The sequence below is a fragment of the Cyprinus carpio genome, chromosome B7, assembly GCF_018340385.1.
Source record: "Cyprinus carpio isolate SPL01 chromosome B7, ASM1834038v1, whole genome shotgun sequence".
NCBI lineage: Eukaryota > Metazoa > Chordata > Actinopteri > Cypriniformes > Cyprinidae > Cyprinus > Cyprinus carpio.
In genome coordinates, this window is record NC_056603.1 from 40,641,751 (window position 1) to 40,664,494 (window position 22,744).

A 22,744-nucleotide genomic window follows, 5' to 3' on the forward strand; every position below is an offset into this window, starting at 1 on the left:
ACCATTAAGTCCCTTCAACTTAAAGTCTTGATGCACAAACTAATAAAGTGAATATTTGGAGTGGTTCAATTTTGTTGATAATTCAATTGTGCAGCACTTAATGAGTAGATGCAATGCATCATCGTCCTGTATACCACAAAGTAATTCTCATTCTGCACCTCCTGGTCATGTATTTTATGCTCAGATTTTTTCCCATTAGGAAACTGCCCCAGTAATGATACAGTGCATTATTTCAGCTATTGCTTTTGCAGAATTAACTGCGGTCTGTATGAAATATGTAGCGTGGATATGATACATCTCCATTGTGTAATCATACTTTCTAATGCCCAATTACTTCTAGCTCTGCTCATTCCAATCATTTTCATAAACCTGAGCATTATGTATAATTATTTGTGCATGTGTGTGTGTGCGTGTGTGTGTGTGCGGGCGCATTATATATATATATATATATATATATATATATATATATATATATATATATATATATATATATATAGATATATATATATAATATATAATATATATATTCAACTAGATAGATAGATAGATAGATAGATAGATAGATAGATGGATGTTTGGTTGATAGATATATAGGTATTTAGGTAGATGTTTTGACAGCACTGAGCAACAGCCAAGTCCAATTTTGCTGCTCTCCACACTTTACCTTTCCAGACTGCACAGGCACTGAGTCTGAAATACAGCTGCTCTCGCCCATCAATCACTCTTCAGTCCACACATGCAGACAGGTAGAGCTGCCTCTAGTGCACCTGTGAGGAGTAAATTCTGGTGCACTGACAGAGCCTTACACTGGCTGTATAGGCATTCAGATTTAAGACAGGTGAGCCACTTATTTTAGTCACTTAAGGCATAGAATAAAGCACTGCAATCTGAACTTTTGGTATCTGCCGGAGACTTTCTCTTCTTGTAATGGTAAGACATGTTTTGTTGGGTTCTTTTTTTTTTCATAAAGAACTGCATATGGTTTTAGGTCTGGCATTTGTTCTGTAAGTGCTCTTCAAAAAAAAAAATGTAAAAAAAAATTGTAAGTGATGTATTGATGTATACTCTGTACTTTGTCTCCACCTAGTGATCATATGTAAAAACCATGTCAGGCCATACCATAAAAAAAGAAATAAATAAAATAAAATACTATTAAATGTATGAGTGAATGAATGAATGAATTTATGGATTTCATGTGCTAATTGTATTTATTTTATATTTTATAATATATTAATAATATTAAAATTATGATTTTTATTTGTAATTCCAACTGCTGATTTTTTCCTCAGTATGAAGCCATAATATCTTTCTTGGGGACCATGGCACACTGCTCAGCTGTGCTATGACTGACAGGTTTTTATGAGCTATCAATCATCTAAAGCGTGGTCTGTGTGTGTTATCGTGTGTTGGGGGAGGTCTGACCCACAGCCTAGCCTGACATTTAGAGAAGGAGCGATGCTCACCGAGGAAATCCCATTATAGCAAAGAATGATGGATCTTTTTCTTCTAAAAAAGTAATATGTAGCCTGACACATAACGTTTTATAATTTGTAAAAAATAAAATGACTACATTCAGTCCTAGTGCTTTTTATTTTTATTTTATTATCTGTTCCCTCTTTTAAATAGTTTTTTTTTTTTTTTGGGGGGGGGGGGGGGGCTGAATAGTGGCAGAAGAAAGACTTCTAACATTATTCAAATTTCAGTGTATATATATGTGTGTTAAGGAATATATTTTATAGAGCACAAATTCAAAAAAAACAAAGACATTAAAAATAGAAATATCATGGAATTTTGAATAGCACAAACATCACACTATTCAGAAATCACTGCATTATTATCCATAAAAATGTAAATACACTACAGTAAATAACATTCTGAGTTGTCTACAATCAGAACCAAACTACAACAATATATTTCTGTGTGTCCTTCTTTGGCCCGATAGCAAAAGAAAAAAAATCAACCATAGTGTTTCTATGACTTTCAATGATACCATGTAAAATAAAATAAAATTAAAAATATATATATATATATATATATATATATATATATATATATATATATATATATATATATAATATATATTATATAAATCCATATGTTTGTGTGTATGACTTTCAAAAAAAAAAATAGCTCATATATATATATATATAAAAATCTTTTTTGTTTTTTTGTTTGTTTATATAGCTGGTCATGTCATGTTAACATGGCGATGCCCTTTTACATTTGTATCATATAAAACTAGTAATATATATTTATATATGTATATTCTTCCCACATTTTTTATTTGTGTTTATTTCTTTTTTTTCTTCCTTTTTTTTCTTTTTTTGAAAGTCATAGTTGCACTATGGTTGATTTTTTTTCTTTTGCTATTGGGCCAAATAAGACACTTATAATGTTTTGATCATTAAAAAATGAACAAAACATGAACATTCAGTGACCGGATCTGCTGCATATTGATGAGATTTAATGTGCATTAATATGAATGTTTGTAGTGTTAGATAAAAAACACACACATAAAAGGAATAAAACCATTTCAGTGTGAAGTGACATGCAACCAGTGTTGCCAAACATATTTACTGTAAGTAACTTTGGCATTGTGTTCTTAAGAAGTTGCTAAAAACTGCCAAAAATAAACTGGCTAGAGTTTACATGGTCTATGAATTTTGAGAACAATAAAATCACCACTTTTAATTAAGTGCATTTATGTTGTGATGAGATGGTCTTTTGGTGCTTGGAAAACGTACTGGGGTACTAGCAAAATTTAATAACCTACTAGCAAAACCTGACAATACTGGCTGCAACCATTAAACAAGACCAACAGATGTACGAATAAACTCTAAAACTACTAGTGCTGTTCAGAAGAATAAGAGATAAACATAAACAAAAACTTACTGAGCCTTTAAGAAAGCATTACCTTATTGACTGTGTTGATAGCTAATGCAATTCTTTGTTGAAGGGGCTCATGTTAATCTTATTGTATCACTTGAAATGTGATACAATTTGAATGTGGCAAAAGAGAAGGAATGTAACGCAATAGCATGTTATCATACTGCCTTTGATCTATAGCACCGCTGACCTGATAGCAAATATACCAAAAGGGCAAAGTTCAAAAATAAAGACTACTGGCTGTTTTCCTGAAGAAAGAAGATGGGCATCCAGCCACCAAAACATCTCACAGACTTACAGGTATATAATTCACACCACGTCTACAAGTGCGTGATCCTGCTGTAGGCCTCAGTGCTACTCATGGCTTCATATCTATCATTGCATCTCTGAAATAAAGCAAATCAATCACTAAACAATAAATATGAGCTTGATGTTATTTCCCACTGAAGAGTGAGTCATGTTTACCTGGTCCAGATCCCTCCCCTTTATGATTCCCTCTGCACTGATAAGAGAACAGCAAACACATAGACATTTGGCCAAATCTCAGCTTCTCTATCAGTCGAGCTCTGATGATGAGTCTTGGACATTAATTACTGTATCCTCAGCAAAAGCTCCGCTTCAGTTCCTGGTTGCAGGGAACCTGTGGCAGAACAACGATCTTGACGTGATTCCACCATTTGAAGTCCATTGATTGGGAAGGGCAGAGTAAAAGATCCAAGAGCGCACTGATATGCTGAGGCTGAAGCGTTTACAAGCTTGGATGGACTCAACAGGCCGTTGAGTGAAACCCTGGTGAGCTTTACAGTGTGCTGTTGATTCTCCGATACAGGCCGAATCCTGACTTTACCATGAAGATCTCTGGGACTTCACTCGACCTGAGTGTAACAGACTATGGGATAACCCTGGACCCTACGTTCACCATGCTGGAGTTTGATGGTCTACGTGTTCTCCCTGTACAAACAGGTACGTCTAACCTTTGGTCTACTGACTCATTACCCTGTTATTGACGCAAAAAGACAGTATTGATTTCTGAAGATAGGCCTCATGGATGTTGTTCTATACTTGAAGATCCTGCTAAAACATATTATCTGGCCAACCCAGCTAACAAAAGTATGTTCTAAGAATGTTTTGTCTAAGAATTTCTGAATGTTCTTGGAATTTTCCAAATGCACGGTTTTTAAAATGTTAAGGCAGCATTCCATTTTATCATTTGAAAACATTATGGGAACCATACTTTTAAATGTTCCCTAACATTCTGAACCAAGTACTGTAGTAATATATAAATGAACATTCTATTAATGTTACTCTTTGTTCATAACTTTGAGAAAACCTTGCCAAACCCTCAGCCAAAGTTCTGAGAATTTAGTTAATGCTGGTTAGTGCTGATAAACCAGCTTATCAGTTTAAAACAATGAATCTGGTTGACCGAAAAAGTGTGGCTGGTTAAGGTAGTTGGGGCACTGACTTTATACATTAAGTATGTCTAAGAAAATTAAAAGGACAAACCTTTCAAATATGTAGATTTGTGCTTTAGAATAGAATCCTTATTCATTCATCGGGACATTTGTCTCACCCTGACATTCTGGAAATGAAATGAAGATAAATTGATAGATAAAACAAAAAACAAGTGTAACTTCACTGACCTAGTTAACAATCCCACAGAGGTGCAGCAGTAGCATCCCATTCTCCAGCCCTGCTTCCAAAACACAATTTATGCTGTTGACCAGCAAAGTTGGTCTTTTCAGCAGGGGAGGCTTGTTTGAATATGATTGATATTGCATTTGAGTTGCATATACACTACATGCACGGTTGAGTTAAAACATAAACACAAAGATAAATGTTTAAAGGCGGTCTGTCAGCATTTGTATGCATGTCTGCTGCCAATGAACATGGAGAACTGCAATGCAAGCCAAGTAGAGCATGTGTTTAACCACTCTCATTTCTAAACTCTTCCATACTTGAGTGTTTAGGCCATTTGCTCACAGAGAAGGGCACTAAAAGGTAACATCGCAATGGCATTAGTTCCTATAGCATGAGATGCTGCTATTTCAATTACTGTCTGGTCATAAGAGGACTTTTCAAAAGCCTATGCGCACCACTTCAGCCTGTTCCTGCTTTCCATTATAATCTCATTTTCTTTAATCATTAGAAGTGCCGCTGATTCAGACATACTGGATCCATCTTACCAAAGCACACATGCGTGGGCGCCAGAAGCATTGTAGACTCCTAATATAATATAACTGCCCTTTGAACCCAGAGGCGTTCTGTATGTTAGAGCATATTACCTCTCTGAGTGGCTTTAAAGTGCTGAGTGTATTATTTGCATACATTAGGCTTTATTCCTGCATTGCCTAAGTGAAGATGTGACGTTCACTGGCTTGGGATGCAAACTGGTGGCAATCAAATTCTGAGCGCAATTTAATGAAACACATGAGGGAATTGAATTAAATTTTAGCTAACACTGCAAAAGTACCTGGGAAATAGCAGTAGACTGAGTCTTTTCACTGACTTGTTTAATTAAATGGAGTTTCTCTTTCACAAAGTAATAAGTACAGACACTCTGACGGCGGGCGGATAATCCACTGGGTGATTTAACCTGTTTCCTCCGCTGAGTTGGAATTGCAATGATTTACGTCAGGCATCTGCAACAGGGGGACTGACAATTATTCGTATTTATTTTTCTCAATTGTATTTTACAGTCTTTAAAAAAGTTATCACATTTTACTCCACCTCAGGCCATCCAAGATGTAGATGAGTTTGTATCTTCTTTGGAACAGATTTGCAGAATAGCATTACATCACTTCCTCAACAGTGGATCCTCTGCAGTGAATGGGTGCCGTCAGAATGAGAGTCTAAACAGCTGATAAAAACATCACAATAATCCACAAACAATCCACACCACTCTAGTCCATCAATTAACATCTTTTAAAGGTGCTGTATGTAAGTTTTTGACTCTACTAAAGCATAAAAATACCATAATATGTTTGCATATATTTAAGAAATATGCTAAGTTAACATACTTGTTTATCTGAAAAACAATGCTACAGTCAGTTATTCTCCTTTGAAAATGTGCATTCCGGGCCGGAATGTCAGTCTCTGTTTTGGTTTGTGAAACCTGACCACTGCCAGTTTACCCAATTGTATTTCGGCACCCCGGGTTGCCAGTTGGTGAGAAATCTGCACAGATCAAGCACCGTTTACAAGCAAAAACAGTCCAAAACCATTTCAAACAAATATGTGAGTGAATTTTGATGTGAAAGAACAACAGTGGATGGACTTTTTCAGTGGAGGAAGCATTATTATGCATTATGAATTAAGTATTAAGGCCAAAAGTGACTGTTTAAAGTTAAAATGTCTTAATGATGGTAATGCTTAATAATGATAAAATGGGTCACACTTTATAAGGTGTCCTTGTTACAGTGTAATTATACATTTAAGTGCTGATTAATATTAATTAACTACATGTACTTAGAGTTAGAGTTAGACTTTGGCTGGGGTTTACTCGCATTTAATTATGCATAATTTATTATTATTATAACAGTAAGTACATGTAACATGTGTTAACAAGACTACATACATATATATTTATGTATATGTATGTATGCAAGAATCCTGAAAAAAAATGTATCACCATTTCCTCAAAAATATTAAGCAGAACATCTTTTTTTTTTTTTGCTGTGATGATAATAAGAAATGTTTTCTGAGCAGAAAATCAGCATATTAGAATGATTTCTGAAGGATCATGTGATACTGAAGACTGGAGTAATGATGCTGAAAATTCAGCTTTGCATCACAGGAGTAAATTACATTTTAAAATAGAAAACATTTGTTTTAAATTGTAATGCTATTTCACAATTTTACTGTTTTTACTGATTTTTTATCAAATAAATTCAACCTAGGCAAGCATAAGAGACTTCTTTCAAAAGTATTTAAAAAACGGTAGTATCTATGTTGTCAGTTTGATGCTACAGATGTCAAATTCTGTTTTGTCCATTATTTTTCCAATGAAGAGCAACTTATTCCAGGACATGTGCCTACATCAGTACCAGTGGTTGCGCCGCAGCAGAGCGTCGTGAATCTCTGTGCTATCTGCGCAGACAGAGCTACAGGGAAACACTACGGTGCGTCCAGCTGCGATGGCTGCAAGGGCTTCTTCAGGAGGAGTGTGCGCAAGAACCATGCCTACGCATGCAGGTGAGAACTCACCATCAGATTCATAATTATCCACTATATGTGCATAATACACTTACAAATCACTTTTAATTCATCTGTAAGCATGCAAGTATGGCCTCTATGCATTGTTGTTATTCAAAGCAGTAAGTAATATAGAAGGCTTTTATAGTTCAACGTTAGAGACAAATGACTTTTCAGACACTGCTTGTTAATTAATGCTCACTGAAAGCACATTGAAAGCCAGTGTAGGATCTCATAAACAGTGACAATTAATTGAAAATACAAGATACCAGGGTTATTATCATTAACCAAAATGTATGTGTTAATTTAAATAAAGCTGAAATAGTATAAAATATTAGAAGAAACACAAAACATTAAACATTGAATTAAAGCACAAAATTAGTTGAAATTGTGACTAACTGACATAAAAGATGAAAGGCTAAATGGAAATAAATAAAAACTAACACTGGAAAAATAAAATAAAAAATGAATAGAAATGAGAAAAGCACATAGGCACAACACAATTACAATATATATATATATATATATATATATATATATATATATATATATATATATATATATATATATATATATATATATATATAATTAAGATAAAAGCTAAAAATATAAAAATAAAAAAATAATTCAAAACATTTATAGAAAAAACATATGACAGTATATAAATAATACTAAAATAACTTTAGAAAGAAAAGAAAATTAAATTAAAAAAAATCATACACTAAATATCATTTACAAAATACAGTTAGCATTTTTATATTTTATATGAATTTTATAGAATTTACAGAAATAATTAATGAAATTAATAACTAGTGTTTCAAATGCAGACAATATACATTTGTATTCTATATAGGCTATACCAGGCATCTCCAACCCTACGCCTGGAGAACTACCACCCTGCAGACTTCAGTTCCAACCCTGCTCCAACACACCTGTCTGTAATTATCAAGTAGCCCTGAACTCCTTGATTAGCTGGTTCAGGTGTGTTTGATTGGGGTTGGAGCTGAAATCTGCAGGACAGTAGCTCTCCAGGAGCAGGGTTGGAGACCCCTGGGCTATACAATCCTGTACAACATCACAGCCCGGCTTATACAGCAGGAATGTTATTTCACATTTCCACAGGGGTTGACTGATATATTGTCTTTGTGGCAGGAGCCCATCTATAAATGATCACAATGTCTGTGTCCTATAAAAAAATAATCTGTGATCTGTGACCACCTTCATCAGAACGTGTTAGAACATGACCTGAAGTGTTTCATTGGATCTTTTCAAATGTGAGAATTGTAGTCGCCTATGTACTTCTGTCTCTGTGTGTGAATTCAGCAGGCAGTGTGTGGTGGACAAAGACAAAAGAAACCAATGTCGATACTGCAGACTTCGAAAGTGCTTCAGAGCCGGCATGAGGAAAGAAGGTAAAAGCCTGAGTCCATTTCATTTTCATTTATGATGCAGAATTTAAAGAGTCTCTTCAAGGTCACAGATCAGGACTAGACCTGCATATAAACTAATTGAGTTACTGGACTTATCCCAATACTTGTGAATGTCTGCATCTCTCTCTGAATTAAAGATATTGAACAACTGGGTGAATTTAAACTATTACAATAAGGCAATTCCCAAAACCATCATATAAATTTTAATATACCCTCAAGGTGATAAGCAAAGAAACAATATAAAAGTATCTGGGCCACTGATTAAAACTTTACAAAGGTGCTGTTATAAGCCATGAGTCTAAGACATCTCGTGAAATATTGTTTTAAAAGGCCAAGTTTCACAATGTCCTTTCCATCTTGAGCTTGAGCTCTTAGCAGGATGAAGCTGTGTCTATGTAATAAGTAACACAGCTCCAGAAACACATGTAATGCTGAGTGACCCTGGTGTAGGTACTATCAGTCTCTCTCTAAAGTGCTAAAAGTCATTGTTTTCTTGAGTAAGATGCACCTGTAGCTTTTTCACTCTCTAAAGCTTGTCAGTGAGACTCTAACACTCACTATAAGCTGTCTTAAAATGATTTGGTTGAAAATGTTGCATGTTGTTTCAGTTTGGTCCACAAACTACATTCAAGCTCTTTCTGTGTTGGGCAGGAGTGTTTTTTTTTAGACTGATGTTGTAGAAAAAGTGTATAGCTAACTGTATAAATTGCCCTTGTGAAAAAGAAGCATACTTTGGCATACTTCAAAAATAATATACTTTAAAACAATATTTGCAAACGAGTAAGTGAGAACTGAATGTAACTTTTTAGGACACTCAACTGCATGTTAATGGAAATGAAATGAAAATGTGTTATATTGGCTGAATACCTCAAGCGTGTGATGGAAATGTTATGCCCCTTGCCATACTGTGATGCAACAAAACAAAAATAATAAAACCCATTACAAACGAGGCATTTGTTGCATCCAGTGGGGACATAATTACTGATTATAATGACTTATACTATCTTTTTACCCATTGCGTTGCGTATCGCGCTGTTTAAACATAAAACCATGTCTGCATTTGTGATCGGAGAAACGGCAAACAACAAGCGCTACTCTACACTGCTCAAAAGGTTTGAATCATCAGTAGCAAATTCTTTAAATATTTAAACGTACTTACAGACTGTTATTCAGAAGCGCCAGACTGTCCTTGCAAAGTTGGAATTGCCCCACTTTATGGAAACAGCCTTTCTGTACAGAAGCATTGTAGGCTACTGGTTCAGGAAACAGTCCTCGTCCTCCGTAAAATGCGATGCACACATCTGAATATTTGGGTTGAACTGTTTTGGAACAATGTTGTAAATACAAATTAACCACTGATTTCTAGTTGTGTGCTCTTTTGGAAGACCAAACAAAGTAGTTTCGCTTTCACAACAAAACACACAGCGACTCCACAACATGGCAGCAGCAACAATACTATAGCGAGAATAAAAGTTACACCTTCTTTCTTTGCGTGAACATTTGGGCGGCATTATGCAAATCTTCCCACATCATGACATAGACATGTGGGAGCGTGTTAGAACGAGGAGTTTTAGGAGGGCGTGGACAAGTCTTAACTTTTATGAAGAATATCTCTTTGGATTTAAGACTGTAGTCTTTGCAATTTTACAGATCTTCTTTATTCACCAAGAGCTTGTAACACTCCAAAGAGAAAGGAAAAATTTAAATCGCATCATAAGACCCTTTAAGTGTGTAACAGCCTGTATTCCCTTCAAGTACACTTAAGTGGCCTTTTATTTCATCAGTATTATTTTATCTGCAAGTATGTGCAAGTTTAAGATTTGAAGTTCACTACAAGTGCACAATCAATACGATTAAGCACATTGTATAAAATGATATACATATATATCTATATATATATATATATATATATATATATATATATATATATATATATATATATTTATATTTTTTTTTTTTTTTTTTTTTATCGTTATCTGTTTTCAAGCAGGTAACACATTAGGAAAGTTGGTTTTATTTTTCTCCTTGTTTGTGTCTCTTAGCTGTTCAGAATGAGCGTGACCGTATCAGCTGTCGTAGAGAAGGTCAAGGCGTCGGGACTCTCACCATTGATGTGCTGATGCAGGCAGAGGCTTGCACTCATCAGGTCAACTTTCTGCTGAACTTACTTTCAAAACATTCATATTTGTAAACAACATCCTTTTCTTACACAATACACTTTTAAGAGTAAACAGTATAAATCCTAAACAATGATTTAAGTGAGACAATTATTAGGGGGCATTTGACCTCAGAATGGCTTAAATTGGTTTAACCCTCATGTTGTGTTCAGGTCATTTTGAGCCAGAGAAGGTTATCTTTTTCCAAAATAGTTGGTGCATTGGACTTTTTAGGGAATTTTGGGGAAGCAAAAATTATATATATATATATAGTTTTTAAATATCTTGATGTGCTATATTATTACTAAATCCTGGATTCAATCCTTTTATCAACTTGTTTTCTTTCAGTTAACACAGATTTTGGATTTCCTTTTGGGACAAATTGGTCACAAATTTTAGTTATCGGAACTTATGTATGGAAGCAGATTAGTCTCAAATATAATTCACGCAAACAACACGATTCACACATGCGTAGACAATTTCACATGCATGAAACCTAATTCACGTACACACAAAAAAAATTCATGTGTGTGAAAAAATATATATATTCACAAAAAGCAATTCACATGCGCAAAATAAAATTATATATTCATAAAATACATTTCACAAATGCAAAACACAATTCGTAGATATACAACTGTGCACAAAAAACCTTTGAATGTTTAAAATGTACGAGTGTCTGAATGTACAAATCGTCATTTACTACGAATCCACTCGGATTTGTGTGTGTGTGTTTTTGAGACTTTCCTGGCAGAGCTCTCTTCCCACGTGGGTCTGTCGTACTCTTTAGCCAATCAGATGCGAGCTTACCATTCAACCAATCATATCATTGGTCGGGGGAGTCGTGGCCTAATGGTTAGAGAGTCGGACTCCCAATCAAAGGGTTGTGAGTTCGAGTCTCGGGCCGGCAGGAATTGTGGGTGGGGGGAGTGCATGTACAGTTCTCTTTTCCACCTTCAATACCACGACTTAGGTGCCCTTGAGTAAGGCATTGAACCCCCAACTGCTCCCGGGCGCCGCAGCATAAAATGGCTGCCCACTGCTCCGGGTGTGTGTTCACAGTGTGTGTGTGTGTTCACTGCTCTGTGTGTGTGCACTTCGGATGGGTTAAATGCAGAGCACTAATTCTGAGTATGGGTCACCATACTTGGCTGAATGTCACGTCACTTTCACTCACTTTTTTTTTTCACTTTCTTCTGAGTTTGGGTTGCATTAAAGGAAAGTAGTTTTGCACATGTTCAGATGAAGTCACAATAATGGCAGAAGCTTCCTTTGTTTGAGTCTGCGCGTCAGAAACGGAAGTGCTAAAAATCGCTAAAGAATGGGCTTCACTTGTCTCAATTGAGTTCCAATTGGGTCGCTGTGTCCATTTCTTTTACTGTCTATGGGATTACTGATGTAAAGGCTTAATTTATGTTCTAATTAATCCATATTGCGCAAAAGGTGCGCAGAATCGTGCTCCTTGAATGCACTCTCAGTGGGTTATGATATGATTGGTTGAATGGTAAGCTCGCATCTGATTGGCTAAAGAGTACGACAGACCCACGTGGGAAGAGAGCTCTGCCAGGAAAGTCTCAAAAACACACACACACAAATCCGAGTGGATTCAGTAAATGACGATTTGTACATTCAGACACTCGTACATTTTAAACATTCAAAGGTTTTTGTGCACAGTTGTATATCTACGAATTGTTTTGCATTTGTGAAATGTATTTTATGAATATATAATTTTATTTTGCGCATGTGAATTGCTTTTTGTGAATATATATTTTTTTTCACGCACGTGAATTTTTTTTTGTGTGTACGTGAATTAGGTTTCATGCATGTGAAATTGTCTACGCATGTGTGAATCGTGTTTTTTGCGTGAATTATATTTGAGACTAATCTGCTTCCATACTTATGGACCTCGGTTTTTTGAGTTAGCATTGAAAAAATTATCCACCAATAAATATTTTTTCACTCAACAACTATGACATATCATTTAAAAAAAGAAAGAAAAACTGTGCTAATTGAAAAAAACAAGTTTAAAATACTGAATGTAAGATTTGGTTTTAATACAGTACAATGAAAGATTTACAAGCAGGTCAGTCATTTCTAACAAGAACGCAATGAGTTTCAGATCTTCAACACTGCACAAGAGTTAAAATAAGACAAAAGAAGCATACAAATAAGAGGAAACAATTGAAAATCAAGATATTTATTTGATTTCATCTGTATTTTTCTTCTTTTTTTTTTTTTTTTTTTGAAGAATCTTACAGTCTTGGATAATACATCTACAGTAAAAGGATCAGAACCACAGCTTTGCTTCATACATCTTGCTTCTTGAGCTCAAATCATGTCATAAAAATATTTTTCATCTTCAGCTTGGTGTTTCTTCACAATGAGGCACAAAATCACTTTCCAGAACCTTCCCCCTCTCTGCTCCTCTCTGGTGGAAAGAGCTGCCAACCTCCAAACAGCTGAAACCATTACAACTTTTAAGAAGCAGCTGAAAACACACTCCACAACCCTAAACCAATGCACTTGCAAACCAAAACATAGAAAATCCTCTTCTTTCTCCCTCTGGACTACTCCTCTGCTCCTACTTGTGTCCTAATCTAGCTTTCTAATGAATGTGCCATTGCATTCTGCAAATACTGCTCACTCTGAGACAAATTGCTTATGCTTCTCTGTTGTAAGTCGCTTTAAATAAAGGCTTCTGGGAAATGCATAAATGCAAATTTAACTGTAATTAAACTATTTATATTAAGCTCAGAGTCATTCTGCCATCTGCAGAACCAGAATCCCATGAGGGACATCAACACCAAGAAGATAGCCGGCGTGGGAGACGTGTGTGAATCCATGAAACAGCAGCTCCTCCTTCTAGTGGAATGGGCGAAGCGCATCCCTGAGTTCTGTGAGCTCTCGGTGGATGACAGGGTAGGCCTGTTACTGAGTGTGTTTGTTTGATCATGAGCTGTCACTGCCTGTCTATGAATGTGTTTTGTGTGTGCAGGTGGCACTGTTAAGAGCTCACTCCGCTGAGCACCTCATCTTAGGGGTGGCACGACGTTCACTTCCCTACAATGACATCATCCTGCTGGGTGAGCGGGTGGCTGGGTTGGGTTCACTTAAAAGCAGGCCATTCCTGTTTGCACTAAATTTTTTCATGTCCCAATCATATTGTATGCATTAGATAAATGATTAAAATACATAAATTAAAATGAAACTTACTATTTCAAAAACTAGTGAACAATTCTCGAAAGGTGACTGTATGATGTAGGTGACCAATGAAATTGGTTGCAAAGGGGGATTTGCACTTACCCCTGGAAATAAATTGCACAGGTGGAATTAGAAATTAATTGTGCACAGGAAGTTGAAAAAGGAAAACATGAAGGCCTATAAAACCCTATAAAAAAAAAGCAGAGTTATTATTTAACTAAAACTTTTTTTTTTATTAATTTTAGTTTAAAATAAAAATGAAATAAAGTAAAATAAATAAATAAATACATTTAATATTTTATTATGATAAATAAAAACATTTAATATTTTATTTCTGCTAGTTGCCAATTATTTTATTTAGTTTAACTTGATGTACTAAAATAACCAAAATAAAAGATATATATGTAGACATAATTAAATAAAATGTAATTACAATTTAAAATAATAAATGTATATTTTTAAATATTAATATATTTTAAAATAAAAACACAGCAAAATTATGAAAACTTAAACTAAAATGAAAATGAAAACAAAAAATAATAATAATTTAAAATATTAAACAAAAAAAAAAACTGTAATAGTATCTTAATGATACTAAAATAACATTGATTTCGAGACTTCATATACACCCTGTTAGTTTCCATCCTGTTTGGCTTCTTGTTCACTTTGTCACTGTATAAATGTTATAAAATTTATAATCAATCAATTTTAAGTACCTGTTCCAATTCATACAAATACTTGCTTAAAAAAAATAAGCTACAGAGCACACAAGGTATTGACTCGAAAGTAGCAACCTTAATGTTAGCATGATTTGTCATTATACTGTGTTTGTACAGGAAATGACTTCATCATTCCTGTTCGAGGCACCGAGCAAGAGATGTCCAAGGTAGCCACTCGTATCCTGGAAGAGCTGGTGAGACCTCTGAAAGAGCTGAACATCACAGACACTGAATTTGTCTGTCTCAAAACCATCGTCTTCTTCGCCCCAGGTTAGTCAGGGATCATCGCTGTGTTCCCAGTCAAACACTCTGTCCGTGCCAGGAGCGTCTGCACTTGTTCCTGGCACTCTTTGGTTGTACTGTCTCTCTTGGTTTCATGATGTTTTATGGGAATCTATTAATAGCTGGGACATGCTGGTGAGGATTGTTGAGTTGTAGACTTTCCTGCCTGTTGGCCTAGAGGTCTGATTATAAGAGTGGAGCCAGGTTGGTCAGTAAGATTTGCTTTAATTTATTTTGGTTTTAGCAGAGGTTGCCATTTTTGTACCCATGTGCTACGGCTTAATATAAAAAAAAAACGTGAAATTTTAAAATATTACAGGTTTTTCTCTCTCTTTTTTTTTTTTTGTTTTTTAGAAGTATTGAAAAATCTTTTTTTTGTTCTTTTTTTTCTTTTTCTTTTTTTTTTGCTAATATTAATAATATAAACATATATTAGCCCAAAAATATATTTGCTACAGTATGTTATATTTATATTATAATTTCAAATATATATTTTAATTTTAAATATATATTTTATTGAGCTTTACGGTTTACACACATTATATTTAAACAAAATACATTTTCTTGGAAATTTCAATTGCAAATATATTTTATACAGTCTGTGTTACCTGTGTAAATAATTTCCATCCTGTTACCTTACAAAAGCATTAATGACATTCTTACCCAAGAAGTGACATCATTTTTTAAAAATTAATTAATACTATTTTCTTCCAAAACATGGTCCAACTTTACTTAGGTAGGGTTAGGTTTAGGGTTAAGGTTAGCCTGACCCTAACCCTAACCCTAACCCAAATTGAAAAAAAAAAAAAAAAAACAATGTCTTTTTGAAAATTGATAAATTGAAAAAAAAAATGTACAGTGCATGAAAAAAAAAAATCCCCCAAAACCATTTACATTTACATTTAGTCATTTAGCAGACGCTTTTATCCAAAGCGACTTACAAATGAGGACAATGGAAGCAATCAAAAACAACAAAAGAGCAATGATATATAAGTGCTATAACAAGTCTCAGTTAGCCTAAACACAGTATACGTAGCAAGGGCTTTTAAATAATAGAATAAATAAAAAGAAAACAGATAGAATAGAAAAAGAATAGAGCAAGCTAGTGTTAGAGGTCTTTTTTATAATTGTATAATGAATGAAAATAAAAATAGATAGGATACAAAAAGATTAGAAAGGTAGTTACATTTTTTTTTTTTTTTTTTTTTTTTTTTTTTTTATAGAGTTAGAATAGTGAGGGAAAAAGTTAGAGGGTCAAATAAAGATGGAAGAGATGTGTTTTAAGCCGATTCTTGAAGATGGCTAAGGACTCAGCTGCTCGGATTGAGTTGGGCAGGTCATTCCACCAGGAGGGAACATTTAATTTAAAAGTCCGTAAAAGTGACTTTGTGCTTCTTTGGGATGGCACAATCAAGCGACGTTCACTTGCAGAACGCAAGCTTCTAGAGGGGATATAAGTCTGAAGTGATGAATTTAGGTAAAGGGGTGCAGAGCCAGTGGTGGTTTTGTATGCAAACATCAATGCCTTGAATTTTATGCGAGCAGCTATTGGTAGCCAGTGCAAATTGATAAATAGAGGTGTGACGTGTATTCTTTTCGGCTCATTAAAAATGAATCTTGCTGCCGCGTTTTGGATTAATTGTAAAGGCTTGATAGAACTGGCTGGAAGACCTGCCAAGAGAGCGTTGCAATAGTCTAGCCTGGACAGAACAAGAGCTTGAACAAGGAGTTGTGCAGCATGTTCGGAAAGAAAGGGCCTGATCTTCTTAATGTTGAATAAAGCAAATCTGCAGGAACGGACAGTTTTAGCAATGTGGTCTGAGAAAGTTAGCTGATCATCAATCATAACTCCAAGGTTTCTGGCTGTTTTTGAAGGAGTTATGGTTGATGTGCCTAACTTGATGGTGAAATTGTGATGAAACGATGGGTTAGCTGGAACCACAAGCAGTTCTGTCTTGGCAAGGTTGAGTTGAAGGTGATGGTCCTTCATCCAGCAAGAAATGTCTGTTAGACAAGCTGAGATGCGAGCAGCTACCGATGGATCATCAGGATGGAATGAGAGGTGGAGTTGAGTGTCATCAGCATAGCAATGGTATGAAAAGCCATGTTTCTGAATGACAGAACCTAATGATGCCATGTAGACAGAGAAGAGAAGTGGTCCAAGAACTGAGCCCTGAGGGGCATTTGCAGCTGTATGTCCAAAGAGTTTAATGATCTGGGCCGGGTTTCCCGATAACGATTGATCTTAGTGCTTAAGTGCGTTTTCTACGAGTCAGTTTACGATCGTTCGTTATTGTTTCACATGCATTTCCCAAAAATGCACTTAACACAATCGCACGTAGCTGTGCTTTAAGTGCTACTTAGGAGTCGCTATCCGTTTGTCAAGTGCTGAAATGTCACCTTATAGAATGGCTTGTAACTGTAGTAGCCGTCTACACACTCGTTTATTGAAATGTAAACCTAATACTGCGTTCTAGACAACTCAGAAATAACTATAATACAATATTGTTATATTATATTATGCTTTACATAATAATATACTTTATATTAATATATACATATATTATAATACTACTGTATATAATATAGAGACGTTATTTCCGGGTCCAATACATTGCTGTTTTTTGTGCATGTCAGCAAGTCATTGACAGATCCCCCCAGGCTTTGAAGCATATTTCCTACATTATTTATTGTATTTGTTTTTTTATTATTATTATTATTAATCAGTCATTTAATTTAGATGTGTATTTCTATTTTATCTGCCCTTTTTAATTAGTTCATTTATATATTCATTTAAAAAAAATAAAACAACATCAACAACAAACGAGTAATAAAGTGTACAATAAAGTACAATCAATTCCTTATATTATAATCACATTGCACTTGAATAAACTTAAATGTGTAATCTGCCGATTGTCCTGCAGGTGATCGCATAAATTTGTCTTCTTACGATGCACTTAGAGCTTTAAGATTACTCCAGAGCACTCGTAGATCTACGATGATTTTCAAGTGCTACTTAAGTTACGATGCTTTTGGGAAACAGACAGTAATATTAAGATCAGTCGTACTATCCTTTTTACGAACTTCACAGGCTAACAAAGCTTTTGGGAAATGCAGCCCTGTCTGTTGCTTATTCAAATATGCCTTTTCACAGAAATACAGACAGACATGCACATACAAGTCTTGATTATCCAATCTAATCTAATCTTGACACATGTCTCAGTGGACTGTCACTGAACCCGGTGTGTGTTTCAGACTGTCCTGGACTGCAGTGCTCTCAGGCAGTGCGCCGACTGCGATTCCAGGCCCAGGTGCTGCTGGATGAGGCCACGAGCGAGCAGCGAGGCCGGTTTGGGGAGCTGTTGTTGTTGCTGACCACACTCCAGAGTGTGGCCTGGCAGATGTTGGAGCAGCTGCAGCTGATGCGTCTCCTGGGCAAAGCCAGTGTGGACAACCTGCTGATGGAGATGCTCCTGGGAGAAGAAGCAAGCAGAGGATCTGAAGCACTGCCAGCCTCAGGTATAAAACTATGTAAAAATCACAAATGACATCTCAGTTATTCCTCCTAGCCATCCGTGAACTTAATTGGAGATCAAATTAAGACATTTGCTGAAGTCTCATGCTTCTAGGATTTTTCCCCAGACAAAATCTTACATGTGTTTCCAGTAAAAAAGATCTCAACAATGTCACAAACTCTGGTCCGTTTGCAAAGATATTAAAGTCTGCAATTAAATAGCAAAGATCTCATTGAGAACTCATTTCTCATCAAATGCTTTCAAGAAGTGCACTGACTTGTAGGCCAATTACATGTTCACTTGTAGTATACTTCAAATCTTATACATTTTTAAACTTACTGAACTTCCAGACAATATAATATTAATTAACTACAAATAAATTCTGTCCTTACGCACTTGTTTCTCAACCCACTTTTTAATTTTAAATCATTATGTTTTAAAATCATAATATTTATCTTTACTTGTGCTTTTGTGGTACAGTTATTTTGATGACTAACATACTAAATCATATGTGAATTTCTGTATTTTAAATGTACTAAACTGCACTATTACAAATGTGTAATTACAAGTATTTTTAAATACATGACATACATGTTTCAATAGAAGTCAGGACATTCAGCAGTAACTTTTTCAAGTTACCATATTCCAAAGACAATAGAAGCAATTATGAAATGACTTTTACTTAACTCTTACTTAAGTAGGTCAAAAAAGCAATCTAATATTGCATTTAAAAAATAAAAGTTAATTTAGTTAATGTTCATTTTAGCAGTTAACATGCAATTGTGTCTGAAAACATTTATAGTTAATCTGCACTCAAGTATACTCTTTCAAAGTATATTATTTGCATAAGAACTCTTTTTTTTTTATTTTATATGCTGAAAAAATGTTATTTTTTTTTTTTTGGTGTATGTTTTTGCTTTTTTTTATAAATATATGTTTTGAGTTTTTGTAAAGATATAATATGTTTTTTTTGAAAACTTTTCAAAATCAAAATTTAGTAACATCAATTAATCTTTTTTTTTCTCTCTTTCCTTTTCAGTGCTTTATATTCATAGTGTATGTCAAAAATAGTCTCTCCTCTGTTTATTTCTCTCTAGGAATTTTAGGAGTAACATATGAGACAAAATACGATCAAAACTCTAAGATAGCTGAGAATTCAATAAACTCTCCTAAACTTTAAAATGCTCCTCCAGGTTGCCATATACTGCTGATTTAGGATCAGTATATAAACTCCTGGATTTAGATGAGCAGTGTTGGTCCAGAGACATACTGTAGACTTTCTCCAGCATAAACTTGCGTGAACTCAGAGCTGGATTCCATAGGAGATCTCAGTCCAGAGTCCATCCGTCTCAGTGCAAGCTCTCAGGCTTTAGATAAGACCCGCCATTAGTTCTCTGAGGGAATGGGGGCTCTTTCTGACTTACCTGCAGTTAAAGTATGAACAGGTTGGAAATGGAATAAAACAGTAACTTTCTCTTTTTTTGCCTTTCTGTAGAGTCAAATCCTGAGCCACTTATATTCACCACAGCTACAGAGTCTGTCCTCTCCAGAGGAATACTGATGGAGCATATCCCAATGCCTAACTTCACATCCGTGATCCTTCCTGTACCCTCCTGTGAGTATCGCAAGCACAGGTAGTCGAGCTGTCAGTCCTATAGAGTTTAAAGGGATAGTTCACCCAAAAATCAACATTCTATGTCATATCAAACGCATATGACTTTTTCTACCTCCATGTCCATGCTGCTGTTTTCCATACGACGAAAGCAGTGACCAGGAGCTTCTCCCAAACGGTCAAATTAAACATCTTGCTGTAAACAAATATTTTTTCGAAGATGTTCCATAGATAAAACAAAGATTATTGGAGTACATTTTACAAGAAAATACAATTTCAGTCTTTTTACTTCAAAACTGCATGTTTAATTCCATGTTTTTTGGTTGATGTAAGTATAAAAGATTTATTCATCATACGGTGTAGAGGGCTTCACTGATTATAACGCGAGTCGGCGTAAATGTGCTTTGTGTTTATGTAGCTGCTGTTTCAATAACTGAGGAAATGTAAGCATTATAATTAGTAACTTAGGCCATCAGTGTTTTTGTTAAATTGTGGTCATGTTAAATATAAGTTTAGCTATATTAAAAATATTTTATGACATGACATCCATATGCTACTTGAATAAAAAGATAGATAACACTAACATTAGGCTGCTTTTAGCCATACCATAGAGTTGGTTCACTCTCCGGCTATGAAACTCAGTGAGTAAATAATTAAATAAATTAGTGCAATAATATCATTATCGGTGATCTCACAGGCTGACGATAGAACGATATAATTATGGAGCATACTGCCCAACACTATTGAAGAGTATACTTTATGTAATTGTTTGTGAAATACACTAGCAATTTCTGAGTGAAAATTGTTTCAAAGGACATCCTACACACAATGTGTTTCAGTGCATTTCAGTGCAAAGCATAAAAATAACCCATATGCCCCAAGAACTATATTCCAAGTAATATAAAAACATATAAGTATAAGGAAGTATAAGGCTTAAAAAAGCTTTAATCTTTAACTATTAATGATAGTCCTAAATCTAGTAATATAAATATACTAGATTTTTTTTTTTTTTTTTTTTTTTGCTTTGTTTTTTTTTTTTTAATTAAGTGATGGAATTCTAATTTATAGGCACATATTCTGCTGTCTTACATTATTTATTAACTTCAGTTAAATTTAAATGTATTTGCATGGAATTTGTGGCTTGTTTCCACCACAAAATAAAAAATAAATAAAATTAAAACGTTAATTGCAACTTTTTATCTCAAACTTCTGACTTTTTATGTCTCACAGTTAATTTATTTTTATTTTTTTTCTTTAGATTTCTGAATTTACTTCTCGCTATCTTGACTTTTTTTCTTGGAATTCCGAGTTTACGTCTTGTAATTCTGTTTTCCACTTCCTCCACAGAATAAATATGTTTACAAAAGTAATTGTGACTTTTTTTCTCATTATTGCAAGTTAACATCTCGCAATTCTGCCTTTTTTTTCTTACAATTGTCAGTATTTTGAGAAAAAAGGTAATTTTTTATAAGGCAGAAGCAAGCTGCCTTATTTTTGCATTTGTCTTTTTTTTGTGGATAGATTTGATTTTTTTTTAGGTTCAATATTATTTCATTAGGTATATAGCCTATTGGATTATTAATGTCACTTTTGTCATTCTGATCTTTTGTATGCAGCAGCTTTGTCTGAAGATCCCCTGCTAGCCACACACACCGGGCCTGAGGTCTTCACACATGGACAAGCAGCAGACATGCCAAGAGAAATGTCCAACAGTCTCGCCATGCCAACTGTCCACACGTGCCTTTAACCACATGTATAAAGGTCCTCAGTTAAACAGACATGAATAACTTTATATACCCATGACCTCTGCTGATAAACACATAAAACTGAGGACAAGGAGTCATTATATTTTACATATAGTGAGTAGGATAATGCATAATAATAGTGTTAAAATCTAACAGTGTTAAAATTTTAACGTGAGTGAAAAATGAACACAATAAATGGTCTCCAAGCAGTATATAAATATTTTGTATGGAGATCACTGGTAAATGATTGTCTAATTTATTGGATGGTGACATGGCAGGGCGCATGCATAAACATTACAGTTGAACAACTCTCATGGGTTCATGGTTCAATCAGATACCAGATGTCAAACACATGAGGGTTGGTCTGCCGAATATGTAAAAAAAGAGATGCCTGATTTTTTTTTCCCACTTGAAAATATCATAAGAGATTTTCTCTAGGCCTTAAATATCATTGTATTGTTATCATATCATACACTGTAAAAAATTATTTTGTTTTTGTTGTGAATAAAACAGATTACTGGAGTAGGTTTTACAAGAAAATGCTATTTCAGTTTTTGTACTTAAATTTTTTTACATTTAATTCAGTGTAGTACTGCATATACTATAAAATATAATGCATATTTTGCAGTTTATGCTCATGTTAAGATTTTGTGTGTGTGTGTGTGTGTGTGTGTGTGTGTGTGTGTGTGTGTGTGTGTGTGTGTGTGTGCGCGTGTGTGTGTGTGTGTGTGAGAGAGAGAGAGAGAGAGAGTGTGTGTGTGTGTGTGTGTGTGTGTGTGTGTGTGTGTGTGCGCGCGCGCGCGTGTGTGTGTGTGTGTGTGAGAGAGAGAGAGAGAGTGTGTGTGGTGTGTGTGTGTGTGTGTGTGTGTGTGTGTGTGTGTGTGTGAGAGAGAGAGAGAGAGAGAGATTATCTGGTCTCACTTCAAACAAGTAATTTGGTGTTTCTGTATGATTATGATTATGCAAGATATTATACAATTTTATGTTGTAAGGTGTTGCTCTTT

At 34.8% G+C, this 22,744-nt stretch overlaps 1 protein-coding gene across 2 annotated transcripts; it reads left to right on the top strand.

Annotated features, from left to right (window-relative positions):
- Positions 1 to 3,438: 3,438 nt before the first annotated feature.
- LOC109060102 (hepatocyte nuclear factor 4-beta-like) lies at positions 3,439 to 22,262 on the top strand. Of its 2 annotated transcripts, none has more exons than XM_042728662.1 (10): positions 3,439 to 3,849; positions 6,897 to 7,081; positions 8,399 to 8,492; positions 10,553 to 10,656; positions 13,442 to 13,585; positions 13,662 to 13,749; positions 14,704 to 14,856; positions 18,124 to 18,387; positions 19,879 to 19,998; positions 21,615 to 22,262. In XM_042728662.1, exons 1-10 carry the CDS (start codon positions 3,735 to 3,737, stop codon positions 21,740 to 21,742), a joined length of 1,395 nt encoding a protein of 464 aa, XP_042584596.1. In that variant the 5' UTR covers positions 3,439 to 3,734; the 3' UTR covers positions 21,743 to 22,262. The 2 variants fall into 2 exon arrangements, with proteins under 2 accessions (XP_042584596.1, XP_042584595.1); XM_042728661.1 differs by having other exon boundaries at positions 3,440 to 3,849; positions 21,612 to 22,262.
- Positions 22,263 to 22,744: the final 482 nt, after the last annotated feature.

Excerpts from the sequence above, each read along its gene's own strand:
- LOC109060102 (XM_042728661.1), top strand. The coding sequence starts at position 3,735 with ATGAAGATCTCTGGGACTTCACTCGACCTGAGTGTAACAGACTATGGG. Across the intron at positions 13,586-13,661 it reads AGCTCTCGGTGGATGACAGG|GTGGCACTGTTAAGAGCTCA; the intron begins GTAGGCCTGTTA and ends TTGTGTGTGCAG. Across the intron at positions 13,750-14,703 it reads CAATGACATCATCCTGCTGG|GAAATGACTTCATCATTCCT; the intron begins GTGAGCGGGTGG and ends GTGTTTGTACAG.